General features: G+C 40.9%; 1 protein-coding gene across 2 annotated transcripts in view; it reads left to right on the top strand.

Moving 5' to 3' along the window:
* rxfp1 (relaxin family peptide receptor 1) overlaps positions 1-27,460 on the top strand; it is a 51,247-nt gene that overhangs the window by 13,490 nt on the left and 10,297 nt on the right. For both annotated transcript variants that reach the window (XM_035162336.1, XM_035162337.1), the window contains exons 3-15: positions 11,126-11,209; positions 16,919-17,024; positions 20,786-20,857; positions 21,560-21,631; positions 22,789-22,860; positions 22,956-23,027; positions 23,135-23,203; positions 23,349-23,420; positions 23,627-23,698; positions 24,210-24,281; positions 25,460-25,531; positions 25,995-26,066; positions 26,960-27,189. In XM_035162336.1, the coding sequence (XP_035018227.1) occupies positions 11,126-11,209; positions 16,919-17,024; positions 20,786-20,857; positions 21,560-21,631; positions 22,789-22,860; positions 22,956-23,027; positions 23,135-23,203; positions 23,349-23,420; positions 23,627-23,698; positions 24,210-24,281; positions 25,460-25,531; positions 25,995-26,066; positions 26,960-27,189 (1,137 nt within the window). The remainder of the gene's footprint in view (positions 1-11,125; positions 11,210-16,918; positions 17,025-20,785; positions 20,858-21,559; positions 21,632-22,788; positions 22,861-22,955; positions 23,028-23,134; positions 23,204-23,348; positions 23,421-23,626; positions 23,699-24,209; positions 24,282-25,459; positions 25,532-25,994; positions 26,067-26,959; positions 27,190-27,460) is intronic.

Raw genomic sequence — 27,460 nt, forward strand, 5'->3', positions numbered from 1 at the left:
TTTTTCCATTTTGGCTGTATCAACAGCAGCTGCTTATCAGAGTTTTGGGGGGGTATGAAAGCAAAAGGATCCCGACATCTGAAAGATTAAATGTTGTTTCCATCTAGAGAAAAGTACTTCACACATACTTTCAAAGTGCAAAGACTGTTGGTTTGAAAAAGGTTGAAAATAAGAAGCTTTGGAGGATCTTGTCGCTGCAAAGGCTCCAGGTTTTATCACAGCAAACACATTGTTCTGTGTTTAACTGTCCCATAAAGACAGATATTGATCCCCTGTCCACCCACCGCCGCTGTCAAGGAGACATATGTGCACTATAATATAACACCGGAGAAGGACCATTGATTTAATCCAGAATAGCTCTCGGAATAGCTCATTATAGCGCCAGAGGATATAAATAGCATTGGGTACTGGAGTCCGTGCCGTTAAGGGTCCCGACCGAATTACATTGTTACAACCCCAGCACTGATTTAAAGCAAGTGGTGCGAGAGCGAGTGCAGTCTATGGAGAGCCTTGGTTGTGTATCTGCGTAGCAAGTGACTCCACTGTTTTCTTGGGAAGTCGTGCATCACGCAGAGGGGAAGGTAATTGGAGGCAGTGGCGAGATGAAACTGGTCCCTAGTGTGGTTGCAGAAGTTGAACGGTGACCATCGGAGGTATTTGTAATGCGAAATGCAAAGCTGGTGAAACACATCTAACCTTTTGAGACGCCTGTTCAAACACAAACTGTATCTGAAAGCTGAACATTACCTCACCCGTCTTTTGAATATATGTTTTAGTCCTGGAGGCGAAAGAGCATTTTCTAGTATTTCAGAGGGAAAAGTACAGAACAAAGTTCAGATGGGTACAGATACAGAATTCCAGGTACCCAGATATAAGCAGATGCACATATTAAATACTATGAATATCACTAACAGCCATTGATTAGTTGAAGCTCTCACCACCATGTGATGAGGGTAATTCCTCATTGAGTCAAATAGCAGAAATTGAAAAATATTCAAATTGAAGACACAACTATTGGTGCTTAATTAAGTGTGCGTTTGTATGAACATGACAAAACACAAATGACGCAAACACAAACAGCCCGTGCATGGTTTTCATTAACGAGTCATTAGCCAGGCTAAAGAACTGTGCAGCCTGTTGATTGCACTTGCTTTGATGCTTATACAATCAGTCTCAGTGATCTAATGTTGTTGTGATGGTGCCAGATGAAAAGTGCACTGATTAAATTCCAAAATGAAGCCTCCTCAAAAAAATTATAGGAACATCATGCTTGGCCCTTTCTGCCATGAAGAAAATTAGGGTTTTCTCGTTAATGAGTAACGAGTAGTTTGTTTGTTTGTGCTTTAAGAAATTAATTCTATGCATTTCCTCCATAAAACATTTACAAGGCCAGTTTTTAATTAATTTACATCCTCACCCTTTGTTGGGGCATTACACCTGCCTGAGCATATCGTGGCCCGAGACATGGAAAAATGGCTCAAGAGCAACAGTAGAGTCCAAAATGTCTACTGGGAAACCTTACGTTATATGTGTTACTTACTATATCTGCAGTATTGCTGTATATACGGATACCGTCATTCCTTGTTATCGTTATTTGTGTATTTTGATTCAGCTTTTCATGGACACGGTATCGGCAAAAAGTTGGAGATTCCCGTCCAGCAGCAGTGCTTCTCCTGGGAAACCAATCACAATGAGAGACAAACAGAAATTGCAGCTGATTAGCGTGTTCGAAATATTGCTTCATTAGATTTTCTCCGCATCCTGGTATGCTCTGAAGTTTTTTATTTTAATGTATTAATATTGTTATTGGCATCGGGCCCCAAAAAGCTCCAGTCAATTTTAGATTCATAATTAATCGTCATCGGCTCTTCAAATTCAATTTACAAGTCACAATTGGTTATTTTTAAACAAATCCAGTTCATTTTACTCATATTTCCCAAAAGCATGAATTTGTATCTACAGTCCGAACAACAAAAGAGCCTCCTCTCAATTTCGAGAAGGACACAGTAAAGTAAAACCAAATATTCACAACTGATTAGCATCTAAAATGAATTCAGAGTGCGAGTAGAAAGACGGCCTTATTTTAGGAACACAATCATTTCCATTTCTATCCAGTGTCATTAAGCAGCTGCTGAGCTGAATGGACACTCTAAGATAAACAAAGGATAATGCAACATGTTGCCGACAGGCTTATTTAAATCAAAGCTCTCTCCTCTTTGATTGTACGTGTGAGAAAAGCACACGGCCAACGACACACTACAACAAGTTCACCAACCGCATAAATGCTCAGTCACCAGCGTCTCCACGTAGAAGGGAACAAGACAAATGGGCTGCTGCTGAATTTCCTCACGTGTCTGGTTTGTTATGTCCCTCGTCTCACTGCATCTGAGCAGGAGTTACTTCAGTTGGGGCCGTCACACATTAATCAGATTTATTTCCCTGCACCAAGGATCCAACTGCAATCCCTGAAGTCACAAGCCTCCTTTTTTTGACTCACTATTTATTTGTTTCGGCAACTTCTTTATCGCTCAACACTTACGACTGTGGTACTTTTTGTGTTGCATCTTTAGAGATTTCCAAATGTGGACATGTCAAGTCTTTTCCCTTGAAGTTTCTGCTCACGACCTTGATAGATTTTTTGTTTCTTTTTAGCCTAGGAAAGAAAGGACCGAGCTTAGTAAACTGCAGCCTTCACTCCCTGTAGTTACCTGGTTGTTCTGCTTGTTCCAATCTAGAGATGTTCCACTTCTGATACTCGCATCAGAAAAATGGGTATGCGAGTATGCATCTATGATACCGATCTGATACCACATCTGTCAAAGTATATTAGTGTATTAAAGAAAGTCGGCAAAAAGATATTTGTGGCAAATGTAATAGTTTCTCTCTTGGCCAATGTCTTGTGGACGTTTTGTGGAAATCCAGTTTCCATGTAATCCTGCAGATAAACATACAAACAAACCAACCCATACACAAAACAACTGACGGGGGCAACAACAGAACGTCATTGACGGAGGTAATGAATTCCCTTCTTCTCCTAGAGAATGGCTGGTAATGTAAGAAAAACCCGCACAGTCTACTGCACATTGTGTTCAATGTTTGCCTCATTTCAAGCCCATTGTGCAGCGGGGATTACTTTGGAATGAAAACCGAAGGACTTCAAATGGATGAGAAATTTCACATCGTCACAAGTGCGGTAATGACAGTCGGTGTGTAATTGAATATATTCTCATACAATAGAGCATTGAGAAGACTGTTCCCCCGATAAGGTTGGAAGTGTCTTGGAAATATTAAAGATGCATGTGCTTCCACTGGCCCCCGGCAAACAGGAATTGTTCAAATCCACTGCACCGAGCTATACGTTCTCCGTGGCTCGCTCCTGCTACACAGCACCGTGCAGGGGAAATAGCCCTCTGCCCAATTAAACTTGACAGATGCATCATCTCTTCGTGCTATAACTGAGCCTCAAGAACCACAACACTCCCCTGGATGCCGTAAATCATATAGAGTATGCAATTATGAAAAGAAACGGTGACGCACTGTGTAGTAGCAGTTGTTAGACCAAGCCCTGGGACACGTATATGCATATAATGATGGAAGACATGACACAACTCCCCAAAAGTGAGGCTGAATTATCCCGATCAACCCCTGGTGGCTGGTTGCAGTATTGGTCATAAGCCCTGCCTCCTCCATGTTGGCGAATGGGATGTGGGCCATCTGCCGCAGCGTTGATAGCCAAGGCATAATGTTTTCGGGTTGTCCGTCCATTCGTCCCGTTCCTGAGAACAAAATATCTCGAGAACAACTTCGGTACGTTCACTTAAACTCATGGATGAACCTGATTAGAATTTGGATGTCAAAGTTCAACGTCACGCTGGCGCCCCAAAAGTTTTTTTGGCCTCTTGAACATAATCTCAAATCGGCCTTTACGACATTTCTCCAAATTTTGACCAGTTGCTAATTGGACTCGAGAGATGATCTGATTAGAATTCAGGGCTAAAAGGTGAAAGGTCACTGTGAGCTCATCTGGGTTTAGAAAGGAAATGTATGTACACTGAAAATACATTAGTTCAGTGATTCCAGAGGTTGAAAGAAAGATTGTCTCTTTTCAAACTGATGTTTGTTCAAGTGTTTCTGATGAGTTATTACATTGACTCACAACCTCATCCTGGTTATTAAGTTTACAAGGCCAGTTTTTAATTAATTTACATCTTTGTCCAACAGGAGAAAGTGTAGACGCGTTGTCCGTCCTTCTGTAGAGTCTTTTGTGCCCTTTCATCCATCTATGGCCACAGCTACAATTTCAACATTGGATGCCACATTTTCTTTCTTTTTTCACATGGGTAAAAATGACCTTTTCGCAGAGTAGAGCTGCCTTTTGATTCACTCTTCCTCTACTGGCTTCACTCTGCCCCCCTCTGTTTCTCGTCCAATCACAGCGACAACTGACGTGTGTATTCTCAAACTGGATAAAAGCTAAAAGACACATCACTTGTAGTTCGTGAACAGATTTGACATGTGTGCATTTGCATGTAGAAGGGGGGGGGGAGTGAAGTTGGATCACAAGTGGTCACTGGAGACACATTGTATTGCCGGGCGTGAACCGGCGTGCTGTGAGCTGCTCTGCCCTACCAGTCTATGTAATTACATTTACCAGGTGTCCCAGGTAGTACCTGCAGGATTAGATGACTAAAATAAAAACCAGCGGAGGCTCCAGGTTGCGAGAACCTGAATCGAGGATTAAGAGTTTTACTTTGTAATTGCAATTCAGGAGCGAAGTCTGTTTGTATAATGCGGTGATGTAGGTCACACCTTGTTTCAGGTCTCCTCTCGATAGATCTGGAGTGGGCTCATTTTAAAACAAAGTGCCCCCGTCCACAAAGGAGCACGTCTTATTCCATCTTCTTTAAGAAACCGACAGATGGTTGAATGGAGGTCTGCTATCAGAAAGACATTTGAATTCTTTTTTTCTTTTCCCTCAGTGCTGCATCTTCAAACACATCATGTATCTCTTTGAATTTGACTTCAGATGGTGTGCAGGCTACATCACAGACCGTCCGTCTCCCTGCTTCTTGTTTCCTATCAGAGTGGCTGTTGATCTCTGAGCCACAATGATGCCATCGTTTTTTTAAATCACTTTTCCATGATTGGTCTTTTTGTGCTTTTTTTCCACTAATTTCTCATCACAATAACACAATGAGTCACAAATGAAACTGCCTTTGAAGTTCAAAGCGGCTCAGTGGAATTCTGATCATATCACATCACCATCTATGGTTCGCTTCCACTCTAATTAGACTTGTGATGGGAAAATGTTGTGAACAGAATATAATACAGTAATGGAACTCGTGTGCCAACAGTGGTTAATTATAAAAGCTAAATTTCCTCTTGGATGTGGGTGGTTGTTAGAAGTGTGGGGTCTCAATCTTTTTTACATGTAAATGTTGATGATTTCCATCCAACAACTTTGAAACTTCACAGATATAAACACAGCCCAAGAGGAGCAAAGTAAAAAGTTTATCATATTTTGTCTTCTGCTTTTTTTTCTAAAGCAACTGCCATCAGCTAAACCCTTCTCCCAATATGTGACAAAATATTGTGACGTCGGGGCCAATATCTGCAGTGATGAAATATAACAATTCTTCATTAAAATGTCACAAAACAACAAGACCTGTACCTTCACTATCCAAAATGTTAACAACAATGTTCAAACCCAGAGAAATCCACAATGTTGTAGAAGGTAATGAGACGTTTTATTTTGATCCCCTTTTTAATTTCATCACATCTGCTTCACCAGCAGCTTCACCCATCTCTAATGTAACTTCCAGCTCAAATGACGCAAGACAAAGGAAACACACACTGCGAGCCGTCTCTCTTGTTTCCTGCCACTGTTTGTATTGTATCACAAAACTTGACTTTTCGTCTGCAATAAGCAGTGGAGACAACAACTCCCATGATCCCAAGCTGCCGCAGGACATATGCAAACTAGGTCTTTTGTTATTGTTTTGATTGAGAGACCCATAGCGGCCAAAGCGATATATTATAAATTCAGGCATTCATCATGTAAGACAAAAGATTAATGGTTTTAATGCTGTGACTTTTTTTCAGAGCACTGGAAAAACACCTTTGAGCTGCCTGCTATGGTGCAGTTAAACCAGAAACACCACATTTATGCATGAGTGCATGCAGCCATTAATACGTTTTAACCTATCAAATGAATAAATTGATGCAAATATTCATGCAGCTCGCCATGATAAGATAAGCTGTTGTGTTATTTATATAAGCAAATGCTAAAGGAATATGAAACGAGATTTTTTTTTTTTCTTTGTGAAAGTTCTGTGAGGTGTTTTGATTTATGGGTTTTTTGGGAAAAAATAAACCCTGTCATTGCTGCTTAATTTAGAGCATGACTAATAAAGTGCACAAATGAAAGCAGGGTTTGAAGTAAATGAGAATTTAATTTATTTCCAGGTCATCCTGCTCTCACCAGAGTTCTGCCGTCACCTGAAACTTATCACGCAGCAGCAGGATCCATTAACATAGCAGTTTTCATTACAGCCTTCATCAGAGCAACTTAATAATCAAGACAAAGGCATAAATTAAGAGACATTAATGACGACACTAGTCAATATAAAAATCATTATGAGATCCAGGGAGCTGTCACATAATTATCTTACAAGAACTAATCATCAAGGTCGGGGTTGAGAACCTTTTTCCTGCTGAGGGCGTTTCGATTTTATCTAACATCCTTTTAGAGACGTATTAATTGCTGAATTCATATATCATATTAACCTCTGTTTAAACGACAAGTGTAACTGCTTCTTTTTGGTGAAGTGTCTGATAGTGATGATGATGATGATGATTCTACTTGTAGCTTTTAAGCCAAAACAACATTTGGTCGAGCCATGCATGGCTGCAATTCCTGCACTTCCAGGTACAGCAACAGGATTTATTTTGTATATCTGACCCATTCCTTCGATAAAGAAATATCAGATGGCCCAGCCACTGGCAGTGGATGAAAAATAGATGAGTATCGTGTGAGCAGAACCACACAGTCACGTTGTGGGTTATCTGGATCAGCCAGTGTGTGGCCATCACCAGCTCCATGTTCTGTCAACTCAAGTTCTGCCAGTGGTCGGTCAATTACAGGTTCCCCACTGTTTTTGACTCCCACCTTTTCTTTGCCAAGCTGCAGTAGATGTGTAAACACACAGTTGTGGGTGTCATGAATGAATGATAACTTGTGACATGTTGGAAGGAAAATCTCTCTAAGATCAGACACGTGTATCCTCTTCTCTTTCAAAAGATACCTCATCCAAAGATTAAGGCAATTTTTTTAATTTCCACACATTAAAGAAATGTGTGCAAAAAAAGTAAGTTAATTTGTGTTATTGCTTGAAAAGGTTTACATGCTCTATATATACATATACCCCCCCCCCAAAAAAAAAAGATATATAGCTGCCACTGTCGATTCATTTTGTTTCCTTTTCTGTTTAGTGTGTAAATGTAGATTTCTCGTAGTAAACGAAATGCTGTCTTAGCATGGCAAAAGAAAATAGAAGAACCTACAACCAACGTCATAATGGTTTATCTGTGAAGACAGTGATGTTTGTAGCAGAGACAACCAACAGAAACACCTCTTTAGATGATGCAGTCATTGGCAACATCATCTGTACAAGTTGCCATTTAACGAGGTGTGTTTGAACTTTCTATAAACAGATAACAGATCTGTTTGTGAAAATTACGCCTCCGCCCACTGTGCAATTAACTAGAGAGCATTAATGAACTTGTGTGTGTGTGTGTTTGTCTCTGAACTCACTCAAATTCGTGGAACGCTTATCAATTAATGCCAGGAGCGTTGTCTTTCTTCATCGCGGCAGCAACGGCACTTTGTGAGATTTGTATTTCACACCCAAACTGCGGCGAATGTGTGACAGACCTTTATTTTGACTGCCTTTGAAGCGCCGCTACGGTGCTGAATGGTAAAATGCTAAACACAAATCTAAATGACGGAGGGAGGAGCAGGTTTCCACTGGCCCCTGCAGTCTCCCTGCAGCCGCTTTGATCACAAACCACTGCATGCTGTGACATATTATTGGTAAGTTCCCACAGTGCATACTGTACATGAACAGATTCATACGGGACCTTCATCTACATTTATGTGTTTAAGGGTGGGAAACCACCTTGAAGTGAATGAAGGGTTTTCAAAAGAAAGGTTAATTTTGTCAGTGTTTCCAGCTGGCTGCGTATAAAGACGATGGATGTGTCTCGTCCTTCCGCGATCTAAAAATGAAGCTAAGATATCGTGGATACAAACTCTTTTGTTGCTGAAGGTTGCTGCCTGGGTATTCTCCAGTATCTCCAGCTTCCTCCCACCACACCAGAGACATGCTGAATGGGGTTGTGTTCGTTTGAATGTGTGAACGGATGATTTATCTCTGTATGTTGGCCCTGCTGTCCACGGTGTGAAGTGCTTCTCGGCCAACATCAGCTGTGATTGGCTCCAGCTCAAAAGATAAGCGGTATAGATAATGGATGGATTTGGAACCAGAGTGTGTGCGGTAGCCATCGGGGGGGATGGTCCCATGGATACATATGATTGACCAATTGTGAGTCAGTCGCAGCTGTTGATCATGACATCAAATAACTATTTAAAACCAAATTTAACTGAAAATGAGAGAAAGCATCTTTGAGAAGACTTTTCAGATTGGCCCATGTCCTATCCCCTAACATGGAGGAGTTGGTGTTTATGACCTATATGTAACTTTTGGGGAGGAGACGTCCATCTGTATATACAGTCTATAATTTTTAAGTATTTATAATCAATATTAAAAATGAATGTAAGCACAAAATGTTACGGCAATCAAAGAGTTAACATGTCTCAATTAAAATGTTTAAATTACAACCTGACGGTGGCGCTTGAGAAAAAGTCAGAGGATCAACAAAGTCAATAAGATTCATCCTCTGTGTAGATTGCTTCTGCCAAAACCACAAGAGGATGAGGTTTTACACTGAACTAGTTTGAATGTTGTTCGTCGGGCTGGAGAAAGAGTCAAGGGATCGTCAAAGTCATTGTCATTCATCCTCTCAACTTCACAGTTTGTGCACAATTGGCAGGTGGATCGTGTGGCGGATTATCCGAGGGTAAATTCTCCCTTAGCCTCACTGACAAGAGCTTTGTCCTCTTGCAGGCCACACAAGCGAGTTTGATTACTCGAGTCATGGTCTGATGACGCGATTATTCTTATCCCCCCCTGCATTAAGTTCCCGGGGGCGATCAGTATGCCCGTCTGTCCGTGCGTCTGTGCCTCTGAAGTGGTGCCTTTTTAGATTTTCAAAAATGTTTTTTCTGTAGTTCCAAAGCAAAAAGTTTGAGAGGAGGTGGATTTGGATTTGATTGAGGGGGCGTGTCCGGGAGATTAAGCAATAACCTTTCTCGCAATGTTCCCAGACACGCCCCCTCAATCAAATCCAAATCCACCAAACCGGACTGGGTCACTTCCAGTGCTGCTGAGCTGGTGATGACAATCAGCAGGTAAAAGGAGAGAAGAGAAGTTGGGTTTTTATACAGTTGACGTTGCTCTTCCTTTTCCAATCAGGGTTATATCCTCCTACTTTATCCTTATAGCGCAGATATAACTGTATATGAATAGTGTAATCAGCTGGGGGCCCTGTGGTCTACGAACCTGCAACGACATTACGGGATTTGTGCGGTTGTCCACCTCTAGAATGTCAATGTTCTGTCATTTTATAAACCAAACTATTAACAGATAACAATGGAGAAAATAATCAGCAGAATATTTATTATGTAACTAGAATGGTACTTAGTAGAGTGCATACCTACGCCAAGACTCAACAGTCCACTTGAATTATATACAACTGCACCAGATAGCACACGCTAATAGATATCCGTCCTTTAAATGTCCCTGAGTTCTTTTTTGTCATTGAGGTCCTAGAATTATTCTCTGAGATATATGTGAAAATGTCAAATAAACATCCTATCTCGCATTGTTAAAGGAGGTGAAAAAACATTTGTGGATCTGGCCCCTGAACCGTAACCACATCAAAATGTACTGAGATCTTTCCTGACCCATAGCACATCCTTCCACCAAGGTTCGCAGCAATATGTCCAGAGTTTGTCTACGTAATACTGCTTACAAACACACAAACAACATCTGAATGTACAGTATCTGACCAAGTAGTGAGTTTTTTGGGGGTGTTTACATTATATAAAATTCATTGTCACTGTGTGTGGACGGCCGTTTCAGATAATCTTATCGTCTATGTTCTCTCCGTCCATTCCTATTTGTTTAACAGGAAGTCCGACTGCTGTTTGTCCTCGTTGTCCTCGTTGGAAGATGCGAGTCATTTGAATATGACACGGACTTGACAGCGGTCAACACAACTTACACCCGTGATAAACACGATCATTATTATCTTTTATGTGCTAGCGCCATTTGACACCGCCTCTTAATTTTCACCTGAAGGGTGTGACAGCAGCAGATTGATGAGTCCTTATTTTCAAAGTCAGAGCAGCAGGCCTACGGCAGCCTGCGGCGAGCGTTTGACGGCGATGTTCGAGGTGACGCATCAGGTCAAACACCAACAGTAATCTTTAATGAGGGAACAAACTTTTCTTGCCATGTTGCGACCTGTCCAACATGTGAGAGGGAGAGGGGAGAGAGCAACTGACTGAAGATGGATGTGGCCAGCCTTGAATTCTGCAGAGCTGTTGGTCGAGGAGGCACAGTGGCCACTTTCATCAGCTGCACGTCAATGTTTTGACATTTGCACCTGCTCTGTAATTTTCTCAAGGGAACCAAAGAGGTTAGAGTGGCAGAGCCGAGGCTGTGCAGGCAGATTTGCAGGGAAAATCCTGTCCTGTTTTTCACAATCATACAGCTTTAAAATACAATTTTTAAATGGATGATAAAAAACAATTTTAGATCCACAGCAGATTCTGTCCTCTGTTAGATTAAGGGGTAAAATAAAACCTTTCACAACTGCTTGTAGGACGTGGGAGGCATCTGTGAGAGCATGCAGCAAGACGAGCTCTAATGTAATAAAGATGTTTGTCTTTGAAGGACACAACGATTGCTCGTAATCTCTGTCTTTGTCTTTTCTTTTACAGGAGACAATAATGGATGGCCCCATCTCTTTGACAAATACTTTGGAATGCCAAGCTACAACACAGGGACCAAGTCCAACATTTGCCGTAAGTGCTGTTATTTTGTTTCTGAAACTGCTCTATTAAAGATTTTTCTATAAACCACAGCCCAGTCGATCACGAGACAAAACAATCAGACATGAGCAGCGGTACTGAATAAGGAAGACAGAGGAAATACAGCTGTGCTATGGTGACCATAGAGACCAAAAGTGGCAGTGAAGCTCAAAGTCGTCAAATCTACACATTTAAAAAAAGGACATAGGGATAATACAAATTCACTTAGTTAAAAAGAAATAAGAAAACCTTTGGACACTAGTTTGGAATTCATGGAGACATTTCTGTGGGATTCCTGTTACTGACGTTCTGTGTCTCTTGCTCGCTGCTAAAAGGTAAAAGATCAAAAGCTGGATTAACTATGTATAAAGGAGTTTGTGACTGTTTGAAGTTGTGTGTGTTGCCAAGTGAAGTTTTCCTTCTCTCTCTCCCTCTGTGTATGAACGTGTCCTAAACTCTCTTGCAGCTTTTACTTTGAAAATCTGTTTGTTTGTTCTTCCTGTAGATAGTCAATTTCAGTAGTTGCAAAAGTTGCTGCAGTAGTTGTTGTTCAGGCACATACTTCCCCACCAGCCACACCATCGGTTTAATATTTCTATAGACATAAACCCTATTCTATATATTTTTGTGTTTATCAAATAAAAATAATACTTACACATCACAGAGTAGCAGAGTTTAGTCACGTGACAAGATAGTTAACCAACAAGGGTTTTGTGTCAAAGGATGGTAAAAATGTTATGGATGTTTTAAGTTTATTTGACATTTTATGTTTGTTTCCAGATAAATTGTTGAATTTGTATACTGAGGTGAATTTGCTGCTGTAAACATTATATTTGCTGCTCTTTATTTATAATAATCAGGTTATAAATGTAAATATGAAAAATAACCAATAAGAACGATAAGTCTGAGGCCCAAGGTATCGACCAGATAAGATCTTGATGTGATCCTCCAGTTTCTCTCATTGCTGCAACATTGACACAAGCCCTCCAGATATATTTTGCACTTACATATTCAGCATGCAAACATTTGACTTTTCAGACGGAGCCCTGGAATGCGTGGGCCGTGCATTCACACCGTTTGACCAAATGAAACCTCAGCGAGCCGCCAGCTACGCTCAGATTAATTGGTGTCATGTCGGTGGTGACCGAGGTTTGCTTTAGCTGAGGAAGACATATAATCTATATTTGCCAACTTCAATATTTGATTATTTCTCACAAGTCAAGTCGTCATTGCAGATTTTCCTCGTTTCATGCAGGCGGGGAAATGTTCCGGTTCCCTTTCAGCTGTGACCTTGTCCAGTCCCCTGTGCTTCAGATTCCACATCTCTCACCTCCCCTGAGATGCAGAGGATGTTGCTGTTGGAAATATGGCAGACATTCTCATTTCACCTCCATATTTATATTAACCCTTTGCCTCCCTTGTCATGTGATCCAACCGAGATCTGTAACCGCAAAAGGAGACCCTCTTGTTCATATCCAGGATATTGCTTTCAGAGTCCATACAGTGCATAGAGGTGAGCTTAACACATAGAGTGTGAATTAAGATGAATGACCCGTCTCCACTCCTCCCCCACTAAGATATCCCGGAAATGAACGCTGTCATCTTGTGCATTTGGAGCCAGACTCTGTGCAGAAGCGATCAGGGAATAGAGAAGCGAGGTCCCATCGCTCAACCAATCACGAGTCACTCTCAGCTGTCAATCAGGACATTTCAGACCTGTTTATAAAGCATCAAATATCAAATTAAAACCAAACGTATCTTAATCCAGAGTAAAAATATATTGACGTGCACTTTGACTTTTTTGTCTGGTCTTATCCATTAACACGGAGGAGGCCGGATGCATGACGGGTGCTGCTGCCTGCCATTTGGTGGCTTTTCATACTTGGTGGCTTTCCGTCTTTTCATACAATCTGTTACTTAACCTAATTTACAATTGAGAACTGTCAGGACATAAACACACAAGCAGCAACAGCAGTGCAGCACAAAAAAGGAGAATTTAAAAAACGGCGAGATGGTTAAGACGTGCAGGTGTGCACTTAAGGGATGCCACAAAGTGGTAGGACGCCGTCAAGCATTCAAACAATGGAGGTCTGGGATCAAACGACATTGTCTCTTTGATCATCTTTGCCTGCCAGCGGTACTGACTTAAAGTGAGAGACAAGTCATGATTTTGAGCCGACAGGGATCAAAGGCAGGGATTAAGTACCATCGTGAACAGCGTCGGCAAAAAATTACAAATCAGTGAGCATTCCAAAACGTGCATTTGTTTTGAAATGTGCCAGACCCCCGATCGTGCTAGGAGTGGTAACTACTTTCAGTTTCAAACATTTAATCCTGTGAACCGTCTTGACGTGCATGATTTAATGAATTCTTAGAGTTACTGCTCACGTTGGGCCATAACGTTTCATATCTGGTGGCTCATTAACCAGCTCTGGCATGAAATGTTATCTCCCAGTAGCCAGTGGAAGGCATTTCTTTGCCCTGCTGCCCCTATTTAAAAAATCAGCATACATCTGCATTAATCCTTCCACATGGACGAGGCCCCATGTTGTTTCCTCTAACTGAGCCTGCTAAGCCATGTGCATTTATATGTTGCACACACGGGCGTCCCCACCATCGCCCTGGCATCAGAATGGAAGTGAACACATTTACATAGACAGTGAAAACAAATACGTTTTATGTTGATCTTGATCGGCAAAGGCCCCGTCTGACAGATGGAGGTACGCGTGTGCACGTGTCAAGTTATTCAGTGTCAAAGCAGAAGGCTGAAATTGGTAATGACACAAGCTTTGAGAAAAAGGATGGTACTTGTGTATTTACCTCTGCAGCAGGAACGTGCTAATGAAACCCAGAGGGAATTTCCTACTCTATTTAATGTATCATATGATTCTGTAAAAGTAGAATTTCAGACTGGAAACAAGAGATAGCGAAGCTTACTCTGACTTTATTGATGCCTGATCAGTCGTATTGTCGTTTATGTTTTTGAAACATAAAGGGCGATGAAATGAAAGTGAAATTGGTTCCATGTAGCAGAGGCGTGTTGTTTCTATTTGTATTCCTGTTATTCAGAGTCACAGGTTGTTGTTTGAGCAGCTATCAACACATAAACACGCATCAAACATCTTTACCAACACACCTCGTTGTGGAAAAGGTTAAATGATTAATGGACTGCAATCGTATAGCTCGTCCTAACAACCACTCAAAGCACTTTACGCTGTATACACATTCACCCAGCGCTTCTGAAAACATGTTGCCCTCCTCTGTTACTCACACACATACAATATTTCGGTTGTACGATAGATATCGACCAATGTGAGCCTTTCGGTCCTTCTGATCTTTCAGATTTGCTTTTAACGTATGAGCCCTCTGAAACCCTCAGGTCTTTTGGTTGTGGCATTTTAATTCTAACTTGAGTCAGAACAAAAACACAGCGTTGATTCTTTTTTGAAAGCAAACTCAAAAAACACCTTGTTTATTTTTCCATTTATTCATATTTTACTCCATTTTACTATTTGGTATGTCTTTTTAAATTCACTTACTTTATTGAAGTCAGATTATTTATCTTTTAATGCACTATATTTGTTTTTGGATTTCACTCACTTCAATCTATTCACTCTTAGGATTTTATTATTATATTCTCTTGTATATATCTTTATATTTAAGTATCTCTTGTGTTTGGGCCTGCTTGTGTTTCTTTGGGATGTTTCGCATTGGGTGTGGGGGGGCTTCTTTGGTTTTAGCTCTATATGTTACAAATAGGTAAAGACCCACAAATGCCCGGGACCCCCAGCTGGTCGGCTGCAGCTGGGGAACCCTCCTGGGTGGGGGGGGGTCGTCTTCGAGGGGCGCGGGCGGGTTTAGTTGCCTATGGACACTTGTAGATCGGTGAGATAGCGTTTCCTCAGTCCCAGTTTTAGTGTCGAGTTGTGAGATAAATACCACCAGCTGTAATTTATAAAACACACATAGACAAAGGTTTTTGCAGGAGTAGCAGTGCAACACGATTAGTCTAGAGACTAGTGCAATGATTGATAACTGTATGAATCAGCCTGAAAATAAAAATGATTGGAAACGACAAGACTTTCCCTCTGGCACTCGCATACAGATTGTGATTTAGCTCCATTAGGATTCATTTGCAGCATTTCAGATGGCTTCAGACTGATAACTGCAGCAAAGGGCAATATTATTACCAGGAACTCTCATATTATAATCATCTCAAAGCTTCTTTCATACAGTAACACTGGCAGAGTTTCAGCTAAATGGCATTTTGTTGTTTTTATACCCGTTCTCATCAGATACACAGACACAGCAGAGCGAAGGCACACAGATGACAACTTGCGACAAACTGAAAGGAACATTTCTGCCTTTTTCTGTTTCTGTTCTTATTCTTGTGAAGATCTCAAGAAACCACTCGAGAGAACTTCTTCAGATTTCGTACAAACGTTCACTTGATGAACTGATAAGATTGTTTTTATTCAAAGGTTAAAAATCCAGGTCATGCTGAGCTATGTTTTTGTGAAGGTGATATATATCAGAAACACCCACACAATATTTCATTGCATCTGGCACAAAAATTCCCTTGGACTCCAGGATGACCTGTTTAGAATTTCACTGGGGCCTCTTAAAACGTTTTTTCTTCGTTCTCTTGAACCCACTGATTATCTGATTCGATTCTGGCGATCGAAGGTCACGATGCCCTCATGTGGTTCTGGGAAAAAAAGACATACATAGACTTAAACTGGTCAGAGGAAGCATCAAACCGCAGGAGGGTGTTTCTCGTTGAATAAAGAGATCCCTCCCGCTCTCTGGTCCGAAAACAAATTGCTGATGTTCAAATCAATTGTTCAAACAACAAACAAGCGAACAATTTGCTGCTGAAATAAAAGGACAGGAAACCTTTGTTCTCTGCCTTTGTAGACGCCTGAATCCATCTTGTTTTTAAACTGTCCCACATGATCAGAGCATTTCAGACTATTTTCATTACTGGCCTCGATCAATAGTGATTCTGAAAACATTTGGATTGTTGAAGTCGGAGCTAAAAGTCCAATTGTCTGTGCAAATTATAGTGTTAGCCTGGAGCCTTTTTAGTAACTTTGACACGGCTAATTCTGATATGTCATCAGATGTAATTTGTTTCCATTGGAGCCAGAAAAGTTTGTTTAAACAATCTCATCAGCTCCTTTTCATCACATCTTGCTCATCCAAGCTGATTAATTAAAGGTAGCTTAACCCAAGAATATCCAATAAGCAGTCGTGAGAGAAGATCTCTATTCTGAACTCGTGTTTATCCTCCAAGTCACTGAATGAACTCTTCTTGTATTTGTTGTATTCACTGCGTCAATGTCAGGGCTTAAATTCTCCTCCAGCAGAATCTGGGCTACACTTATTAACAATACCAAAAATTACAATTACAACTTGTAGAGATTTATTTACTTTCGGAGCTTATTTGAAGAAAACGATGTGCTTGTACAAGGAACAATTTTCAAAAGGTATTCAAAACAAGGAATGGCTTAAATGTGCATCTTAAAGAATCAGGAATTGTGCATCAGGATGTTGGACATATAATCGACACCGCCGTGTAAATTCTGGCTCCTGATTTAGACAAATCCTAGATCCAGCAGTTCCTCCAAGCAGCTGCGGTCATGACACGCTATCAGGATGATTGATGTGTCCTCTCTCCTGTCCCTTCCCTCTCTTCTCCAGTGCTGGGCCTCGTTCCCGAGCTGTGCCAGTGCCGGGAGCTGGAGCTGGACTGTGACAGCGCGCAGCTTCGAGACGTCCCTGTGGTGGCGATAAATGTCACCATGATGTGAGTAGAAAAGCAATCTCTTATTTTGTGGGTATCTTAAAACTCGAGCTGTGAGTGTGCTATATATATATAGCTTGTGCTAAAGCAAATCCACTCCCCTCTCCAAAGACCAGCCCTGCCACTGAGCGTTCCCCGTCACTGCCACTAGGTGTGAGGGGGAACCTGCTTGCAGACGGAATTGAAGATTAAAGTGCCTGATGAGCCGTGTGGACCCGTGAAAGAGGCAGCGTCACACCTGGGGAGTTTTCTATCGAAATTCTAAAGTTTTAATTATTTCTATCAAAATACTTTCTTGCCGTCTTTACATATATTTGACAAGGACGTACAACCTTGTGGGTGTTGCAGAGCTTTCAGTGTTTGATCAGTGTAAATTACCCAATTTCATTCTCTATGCATCATTTAAGGCTTTTCTGTTAAGTACTGAGAATTAATGCAGTTTTGCAGGAGAACGGCCTGCCCCCTCATTATCATTCACACGGCGTCTGCTTTGTCATTGGCGTGGCACCATGTACTTTATGGTGTATCTGGGGCTGTTTCATCATTTTTGTAGTCAGGTCGCTTCTCACCCCCCCCCACCCCTCCACGGACCGGGCATTTTCAAAAGAGCTTTTCTCTTTGTGAGTTTAAAGTGCAGCCGACCAAACTACTAATGCATATGAATTACACGTAAGAACAGGGGAGCACCGAGCAGAGTGCAGACCTCCACGAGGGCTTGTACTCAGCTTGGTTATCGGCAACTTTACCAGGTAAATTGGCTCCGGGTATGGGTGACGATGACTGTGTAAAAGGTTGAAATGTTTGTCCTGTTTGAATGTCGCTAAAATCACGTAAATCACGAATGTCGCTAAAATCACGTTCATTTTTGAAGCGATGCCTTTCCACCACCTTTTCCTTTTTTAGTTCAGTCGTCTATGCTTTGGGTTTAAACTGGAATATTTAAAACATATTGGGCCACAGTTGCCTCGAAAACTTTAAAGAACATATCATTTTTTTGTGTATGTTTAAGTTTTGCAAAGTTAAAATGTCTGCAATAAAGGGAGCTCCTCTCCCCCCACAGGAAACACTGCAGCTGAATCCCCCCCCTTTAGCAGTGCTGCCAATATTTCTGCATCGTCGTGATATCACGTTATATTTGCATAACTCAGACGCAGCGACTTGTCTGTCACGCCCTCCCCAACAAAACCAGTTAAAGCAAAGGAAGACATTCACGATACATCCTGGAAATGGGCTTTATGGGAAGGGGGGGCCTTAAACAGACAGGAGCTAAAGACAAAGTGTTTCAGACAGAGACTGAACAGAGGAGCTGCAGCGATGGACAGTCTGAGGAAATTAATGTGTTTTCTGAACATTAGTGCATCATAACAGGGATCATCAGAAAGTGATTCTCCATCAGATTAAGTTATATATAGAGTTTATTTATATTGACCAATAGTTTGTCTTCATATGGTATAAATGAGTATAACAAAGGTTTGTATGCAGTGAATTTACTTGTGTATTCGCCTCTTCAATGCTTTTCATGTTTCAGTCACAGACACACAAACCACAACACGAGGCAAACACAACCAAAGGCCAAGTAAAGCAACAATACACATGCTGTGGGTGTTTGGTTCTGATAGCCGGTTCCCACGCAGCCATTCATGTGCTGCACAATGCACCGTGGTGTTTACCACCGACTGGGCTGCAGTCCCAGTTTCCCCATCAGAGCTGCTCAGTCAGGTAAACACACCTGGTGTTTTCAAGGTGTTTAAGGTCTGTAGTCAAGAGCGACCGTGTCCTCGAACGAAGCAGACAATAATAGCTGCCTGTCGTCTTTAAGCTCCTTGAACCTTAAGGGGCAGCAATGCACTTAAAAAAGTAGTAAAGAAGAATTACAGCCGGAACAACAGAAATTTACCTTGGAAATGTGTTTCAAGGTTTTAGTATTTTGCACTTACGTAGAATGGGCCTCATTCAAGAACCACTCGCGTGAATGAATGACCTCGTCCGATTCTGATACAAGATTTGATGATTTCATTGGCAGCACAGGAACCTGATACAGTTCAGTATCTGTTTGGAAACTTCCCTGACTTCCAACTAACGGGGGCAACAACGACTGTTTTCAGGATCTATTATTATTACAAAATCAATGAAAACAGTCTTCAAATGTCATGTTTTGTTCAACATCGTCCAAATGTTTGACCTTTTCCCAAAACATGATAAATAGATAGTTCATTAAAAAATAATTACAGAGTTTAATTGATTGTCAACTTGTATCCAATGTAATCCACTAATCGTGCTAATGAACAAATCTCACGAAAATGCGTCTATTCATGAAAAGGTGAAATTCTTCAGTTTCTTTTTCTCCTTTTCTCTCCGTAATAACATAAGGAAATTACTTTTGGCGATTTATTCATTTATATGTTAATTTCTTTTCTTTGTTACTGTGATGATATATGTCGGTCGGTCAGATTTGGTGTCTCTATAACTACACTCATAGTCTAAAGTAGGTTTTCTCTGCAGAGTGATATAACATCTTTAAACTCTTTGTATATCTGTCATTAATACTAATGTTTTCTCATTTAAAAGAAAGTTTAAAGTAAAACAAAATCATTTGGGGGAAAATGTGCAGAGGAAATATCTTAAACATTGAGTGTTCACCTTCAGAGTTAACTTAATTTTGTTAGGTTGGACCAAGGGATTTTTAGATGTGATCGAACAGTATTAATAGTACACACAGAGTGAAAACAATAGAAAAAATTTAGTTTTTATTTGATTACTGTAAAACATTCACCTCATATTTTTTTTATCCAGCAAAACATGTTGTAAATTACATGTTCAGTTCAAATTTGAACCCAGTCCAGCTCGTGAGGCTTCAAATAAATAATCACAATATTGATTAAATTTAGCTCAGAGGGCCAAACTTCATAAGTTAGTAAAACAGTATTTGGAGGAGGACTTTTCAAGGTCTCATGACTTTAACAGAAGCAGGAAAAATTCAAAGCCTTGTATTAGGCAGGTTGTATTAACCGTTATGCAGCCTGCAGCCAGCCACCAGGGGGCTATCAAGATGATTTGCTTCACTATTGAGAGCTGCATCCTTATATACAGTCTATGGCCTTAAAGTCGTAACATCACAAGATTTGATCTGTTGTTCAACAAAACATTAAAAGCATATTCAAAATCCCATTTACTCCAATTTTCTAAAAAAACAACACACATTAAAACACAGAGAGCTTTATTATAAGTCTTAAGCCAGGGGCCCCCATTGGCTCCAGGGTACAGGCAGGGATCCATCATTTACCACAAGTACACCTCAAAGAAGAAAGCAAGGGACATTGAGCAGAAGAAAGTGGAAAATGTCATGAACCCCGTTGTGTTTTGGACAGAAAGCTTGTTTGTTTACTGGAATGCTCCACAGTGAACGTTCAGACCAGCAACACGGGGTCAGAGGATGTTTTGTTAGAGAACGACGAGCCCACAGAGACGAAAAACCTCCCAACCCTGACCACTTGCTGCCGCAGGACGACGACGGCGTGCGAGTTGATGAGCCGTTAATCCGTTAAAAGCTTTGAAATCAGCTGGTGAATCGAAGCGTTCACTCTGAGACGTTAAAGCAGAAACTGCTTAAGTGAGTGACTAAGTGGGAAAAGGTTGAGAGTTGTCAGTGTAATGTTGAATAGACCTTGTGAACGGCATTTATTAGAAAATGTATAAACCCACGTGTAAACATTTTCACCTTGACAGTGAATTCTGAGTTTGACTGTTCTTCTTCTTCTTTTCAGGTCTCTACAGAGGAACCGGCTTCAGAAGCTGAAGGAAAACACGTTCTTCAAGTACCAGAGCCTCCAGAAACTGTGAGAAATCTTATTTCAACAGTATTATCAAATAAAACAATATTTTTCATTCATCCTTCCTCACTGTTCTGATCTTATATTCATTTCAAGAGGCCTATATGGTAAAACATGAGGACTGTGACCATGGGTTGGGTTCTACATTATTCATCCAGAGAAGCAGAATGTCCTCCTGATACCACGGAGCCGCCTTTTGAGAGGAAAAATAAAACAGACAAATTTCAGCCCTGCGAAGCTGATATGTATGAGGCTAAGGGTTCTGCTGGGAGCCCTAACAGAACAGAAGAGATTTCTTCCGTTCTGCATTACGGATTCATTCATTTCCGACTGGCGCTGTTTATCAGCCTCGCACAGCGCCGCGCTGACGAGGGGAGAACAGGTCTGATGCTCCGCCAGGAACCGCTTGTCTGCGTCGCACACAACCGTTTTCTTTCTGTTTGAACATTTCTCCCTGAGATATGCACGAGCAGACCGGTCTGTAGAAAACACTGAGATACAGAATGCGAACGCCGTCAGCGGAGGTTTGTCGATAGTCAACAGACGACGATTGCTGCATATCAGACGTTCATATCCAATCCCATTAAGAGTGTGTTTGTTTTTCTTTCATCACATTCACAGGTGGAGGGAGTTATCGGATCTCTGTCATTGTTTCCAGATAATTCAAAACGATTCACAAATAGTTTTGTGTGTGTTTTTTTTGTGTAGATACCTTCAGCACAATAGAATTCAAGATGTGAGTCCCGACGCCTTCAGAGGACTCTACAACCTGACAAGACTGTGAGTCGGTTCGGTCATAGAGCAAACAGTTGTGTTTGATATGTAAATGTGTGGCTGTGCACATAGAATTATCATATTATAACTATAATGGCATTCAGTAGATCTATAGCTCCACCAAGGCCCAGCCTCCCATTTCCATTTAATCAACCTGCACCAGTTACCACACACACACATAGATATTATATGATTATATGATATCACTACCTCTGCCAGGGAGGTTATGTTTTCACCCCTGTCCGTCTTTTTTTCACATTTTCACCAATTTGCCAGGGATTCATTCGTGGATCTTGATGAAAAATATATTTGTATTTCGAACACTGATAAAGTCCAATACATTTTAATTGCTCCTCTCACAGTTGCTCTGCTGGTGTGTCAAATCTGACTTCTACCCTAACTACAATATTTTTTGATAATATTGATTTAATTGCACCTTAATGCTCAATTTTCTGATAATTATATCTTTACAGAATCCCCATATTTTGCTCAGATGCTTTCAAAGTTACATCAACAGGTGATTTTTTAAGAAAATCCAAATGTAAACCCATTTCATGCAAATAGTTGTTGCCTTTTCTTAAGTCTCTCAGACTTAAATGATGTATTTACTATAAAAAATATAAAGTACAATTAAAGGAAACATAATAATTGGCTTTAGAGTATAATCTGTCATTTCTTATGTTACAATGGGCACGACAATCCAACATTAATAGACCCGAACTCATAAATGGTTCAGTCCGACCTCCACGTCTGTAAACACCTTTGGGAGGATGTAAAAATAACCGTGAGCCAGGTTTTATCTCCCACCATCAGTGTCCGATCTTGATAACGTTGCTGAATGGAAACAAATCCCTGCAGCCAGGTAGAAAAATGTAGAGAAAACCCTGCAGGCTGTTCTGACTTCATATTAGCGTAAAGCAGTGACACACAGATGCAATATGTCAGCCGTTGATGGAACTCGATAAGACGCACGTCCATTACAGCAAATAAAGCGACGCTAAGAGACGAGCGGGAATCACTCAAAACCATCACAGTGCTCGGTTAAAGCTCCAGGGATGTTAAGCTGCGTGTTAAATGTTTGGAAATAAGTTTTACCAGTTATGTCATCATGTTCAGAGAGCTTTCTCTTCAGATAACCCCCCAACGGGTGTCTTCTCTCGCAGATATCTGAGCTACAACAGGATATCGGTCCTGATGCCGGGCGTGTTCCAGGACCTGCACAAGCTGGAGTGGTTGTACGTACATTTTCCTCTCTATTGATGAATTAACCCTCTGCACATCAGGCTGAAACTTTAACTTTAACTTGTTGCTGTTGTTTTTGTTTTTGTAGGATCCTAGAAAATAACAACATCCATCTAATATCCCCCATGACCTTTTCAGGACTGAACTCCCTTGTTTTACTGTGAGTTTTAATTCCGTACATCGTTATTTTTGCTTTGCTGTGATATCTTTTCAAATTGTCAAACTGCTGAAAGCCTCTTGTTGTACTTGTCACGTTGTGTCTCGCAGGGTTCTGTTGAACAACTCTCTGACAAAGCTGGATGACGTCTGTCGGGAAATGCCGAGATTGAACTGGCTGTAAGTAGGATGAGAAGAAGTCAAAAGCTGCCTCGTGGGAGAAAATGTCTTTGGAAGAATATATTCTGTCTGCGTGTGTGTGTGTGTGTACATTTCTGTACATTTCATGTGTGTGTGTTGTGCTTTTCATAACCTGTTCCTGCAGGGATTTGGAGGGCAATCTCATAGAGACGATTGGAAACGTCTCATTCTGCTCATGCAATATGTTGACAGTCCTGTAAGTACAAACATACATTATGTAATCTGTGGTAAAGGCAACGTTTCTGCTTTGAAAAATCCTTTTTCCTGAATTTCCTGTGAAAATCAGCCTGGTTTTCTCTGGTCCGTGCACGGAGTCAGAGCGAGCGGCTCGTTAAACAGGATTTAAAAGGTCAGGGAGTAACCTGGTCACCCCCTTTTTGTATTTGTTTGTACTCCCTCCAGGGTTTTACAGCGGAACAGGATCGGACACATACACGAACAAGCTCTCTCAGTCCTCCAGAAGCTCGGAGAATTGTAAGTCCATTTTGTTTGAATGGACTATCGGATTGAAAAGAATCTGATGATATGTTATTCCTGGTAACTGTTTATCTCTAACAGTGTTATATCTAATAAATTATTATGATAAAACACATTTATATCCCTATATCCCCCTATATATAGTCCCTATATATTGCTAATTTGGGGCTATGTTTAATGACAATATCCTTTTCTGTCAAACTGGTAAATTTAATTCAAGCCCAACTTGTATCTCACCACCGCAGCTTTGATTCAGCTGTGATCATTATCTTTGCACATAAAACCCACAGCTGTGGGGGCATCAAACCGCTGACTTACATTACAAACATGTAGATGGAGCCTTTATCGCACCGTTATGCAATCCGCCCCCTGTACATTGCACAGGTTATAGATATTTCCTCTTTCAAGATCTGTGAGCCTTTGTTGGAGGCTGAGTGTTGTGCATCAACATTTGTTTTTTGCTTTATCTCCTTTGGGGAACCAACGTGGATTTGTCTTTGGCGCGCAGGGATCTCTCCAACAACAGACTGGTGGCGATTCCGCCCAATCTCTTTGTCTTACTGGGGGATTTGCTTCAACTGTGAGTACACAGGGATCTGCAGCGCTGTATTCATGCTCACCTATCCCATGAATATCAAAAGGGATTTTTCCTTTCATGCTCTCACTCAACTGGCTATTTTTGATGCAGAGGTATTTCGGCATCCTGCAGAAATACTGTACACGGATCACACCCCCTTTGATTTTGCTGTAACTTTGATTAAAGGCATTAAGCTGCGCTTTTAATGAGTTATCTCTTTGTAAATACACTTTAAAGTTGTATTCTTTGAGGCTGTAGTCACACAACAGCTGGGCAGAGTTAAGATAAACCCTAATCATCTTTTAATTAGTTGTCTAGATTCATTTTTTACCGTTGTGAGCGCTACCCCTGCTGATATTATATGATCTACAGCCTATTTATATACAGTTCTAGAAGAAAAAAAAGGACTTACCACTCCAGAGATGTCGTCAGTATAATAAATAAAACTAAAATATTCATCTATTAATGTTAGAATCAGAGAAACTGCAGTGGTGTCTTCCTTCTTTCCCAGAGCTGCATGTATATTGCGTTGCCTTGGGATCCTTTTCAAAATAAAACCCCCACCATGTGTTTACCCAGTTGGATGCTTTCAAAGTGAAACAACAACAGTGGGGGGTTTTTATTTATTAGCAGTGGGCTCACATATATTGAACATGTGGTGTATTCCATGCCTTGTGAATCCCTTATGTGTGCACTCTGAATCCTGTGCCAGGAGTTGGCAGACTGAGCCACAACCAATGAAAACTAATATATAGAAATATATAACGAATGATTATAAATACTGTATATTGAATTGAAATTGTCGGAGCAATGGCGACCACGAACTGTGTGAAAAAATGCTGTGTGAAGGATTGTAACTTTGAGTAGCAGGCAGACAAATGCATTCCTTCTCTACCGGTAAACAAACGTGGTGGTGGGTGGAGGACAGATGTCATACAAACAAGAATAAGTCAAGGACACATTGTAAATATGTACAGTAGCAGAAGGTCGTATGTGCTGGGGTGGTAAAGTTGTAGGCGTTGAAATAAAGAGTACACCTGCATAAAAAATATGCATTTTGACATTTTGACGAATCCAAATGTCACCAAAGTTAGATCTATTTTCAGGGAAGTCCAGCATTGAAAGTTATTTTACTAAACAAATCCAAATTATTTTCACCACTGTTTTCCTTTATTTTCCAGGAATATATCCTACAACCCCATCCTGGAGCTCCAAGTTGACCACTTCGACGACTTGCACAAACTGAAGTCCTTGTAAGTATTCCTCGCTGCTTTGCGCCGAATGACTCCTGCGACTAATTAAATAATGATCCCCATCGCACAAAGAGAAACTAGATCCGTTTTGTGTGAAGAGGCATTTGCAGAGCGTTCAGGTCACGTTAAGGTGCAGAGCAGCAGCAGCAGACATACTGAGTGTGATGAATCCAGATAATGAAATCGGCGTAAAGAAGGCAATTATAAGCTAAAGGTCTTGGTTCTGCACTGTCCCACTTTCCAAATAGCACAGCTTCTCTGTCATTGGGATACAATGTGGTAAATGTGCCGTCTCTTTTGAACACAAGCTTGAGTTGCAAAAAATGAAAGGCTGTTTCATGAGGAAAAGCTTAAACTGAAAATAAGTTTGTGTGCTTTTGAACGATCATTATTCAGTCATGTGACTATGTGTTTGTGCGTCATGTGAATCTGAGTCCAAACCAACGTCTTTATGTTTCTCCAGGAGCATAGAGGGGATCGAAATTGGAAACATACAACGGCGGATGTTTGAACCTCTCAAATACTTGACTCATATGTAAGTGTTCTTCATGCTTTACAGTGTTTCGACTGTTAACACTCATGATCTGTTCTGGACTGACATGAAGATCACAGGCGTTTCACATATATATATACACCTCACGTGCACACATATATATATATATAAATGTGTCATCTCCAGCTGGGAGATGATTAAATCGGGATTACTCTATGGTTGAAACAGAATGAGATACCCCATGGAGTTCCTGAATAGGATAATACAGAGAGTGAATATACGCCTTCTTCAGCCTCTGGTACAATCGCAGAAGCTTTTCAAGACTTTTTATTCTAGGGGCTTAATTCGAGTTCCACTAAGACACAGTCCAAGAATCTCTGTCTCTTTCAAAAGAGACACAGAAACAGTATACACACAAATAGAATGGATTTCATAGGGACTATTTCTCTACTAGAAAGCAGTCCCTTGAAAACTGCTGACTGCGATAAACCAGAAAACCTGAACAATGTTTCGGGGACGACATGTCGCTGATTCAGCAGCAAGTGACATCTGAAATGTCTCTTCAGTTTTTGCACTGATTTCCATTAAGTTATTCATGCTCCCCAGAGGAGGAATCCTATTGAATTTTATCCTGTCAAATGTTTAATTTGTTCAATACTTTCTTTTATAAAAAGACACCTGCAAAACTAGCACTTTACTGACATTCCCTTAGGCTTCGGTTGTACTTTTTGTTAAGTGCTAATTAGCTGTATTTAGTATTTAGGGCCATTGCTGTGAGCACCACAAATAGAATTAAACTAATCTCTGCTACTGGGTGAAGGAATAAACATTTAACGTCTCAAAACATTGGAGAAATCTAATATACTTATCTAATATATACTATACTCCATTCTCTTGTCTTTAACATGATACCCTGATTGTATCTCCTTTCACAGCTACTTCAAGAAGTTCCAGTACTGCGGCTATGCTCCTCACGTGCGCAGCTGCAAGCCAAACACCGACGGCATCTCGTCCTTCGAGGATCTGCTGGCCAACATCGTGCTGAGGGTCTTCGTCTGGGTGGTGTCGGCCACCACCTGCTTCGGCAACATCTTCGTCATCTGCATGCGCTCGTACATTCGCTCCGAGAACAAACTGCACGCCATGTGCATCATCTCCCTCTGCTGTGAGTCACGTCAGATTTCTGTTTGTTGAATATCTTTTATGCTCAAAGTGCAATACTTATACAGTTTATCCGTAACAAGTATTATTACCTCAGCCAAGGAGGTTATGTTTTCGTTGGTTGGCTGGTTGGTTAGCTGGTTGATGATTAGTTGGTTAGCTGGTTGGCTGGCTGGTTGATTGGTTAGTTGATGATTGGCTGGCTGGCTGGATGGTTGGTTGATTGGTGGCTGGTTAGTTAGTTAGTTGGTTGATGGTGTTGGTTAGTTGGTTAG

Source organism: Hippoglossus stenolepis, chromosome 7 (genome assembly GCF_022539355.2).
Source record: "Hippoglossus stenolepis isolate QCI-W04-F060 chromosome 7, HSTE1.2, whole genome shotgun sequence".
In the NCBI taxonomy this organism is placed as follows: domain Eukaryota; kingdom Metazoa; phylum Chordata; class Actinopteri; order Pleuronectiformes; family Pleuronectidae; genus Hippoglossus; species Hippoglossus stenolepis.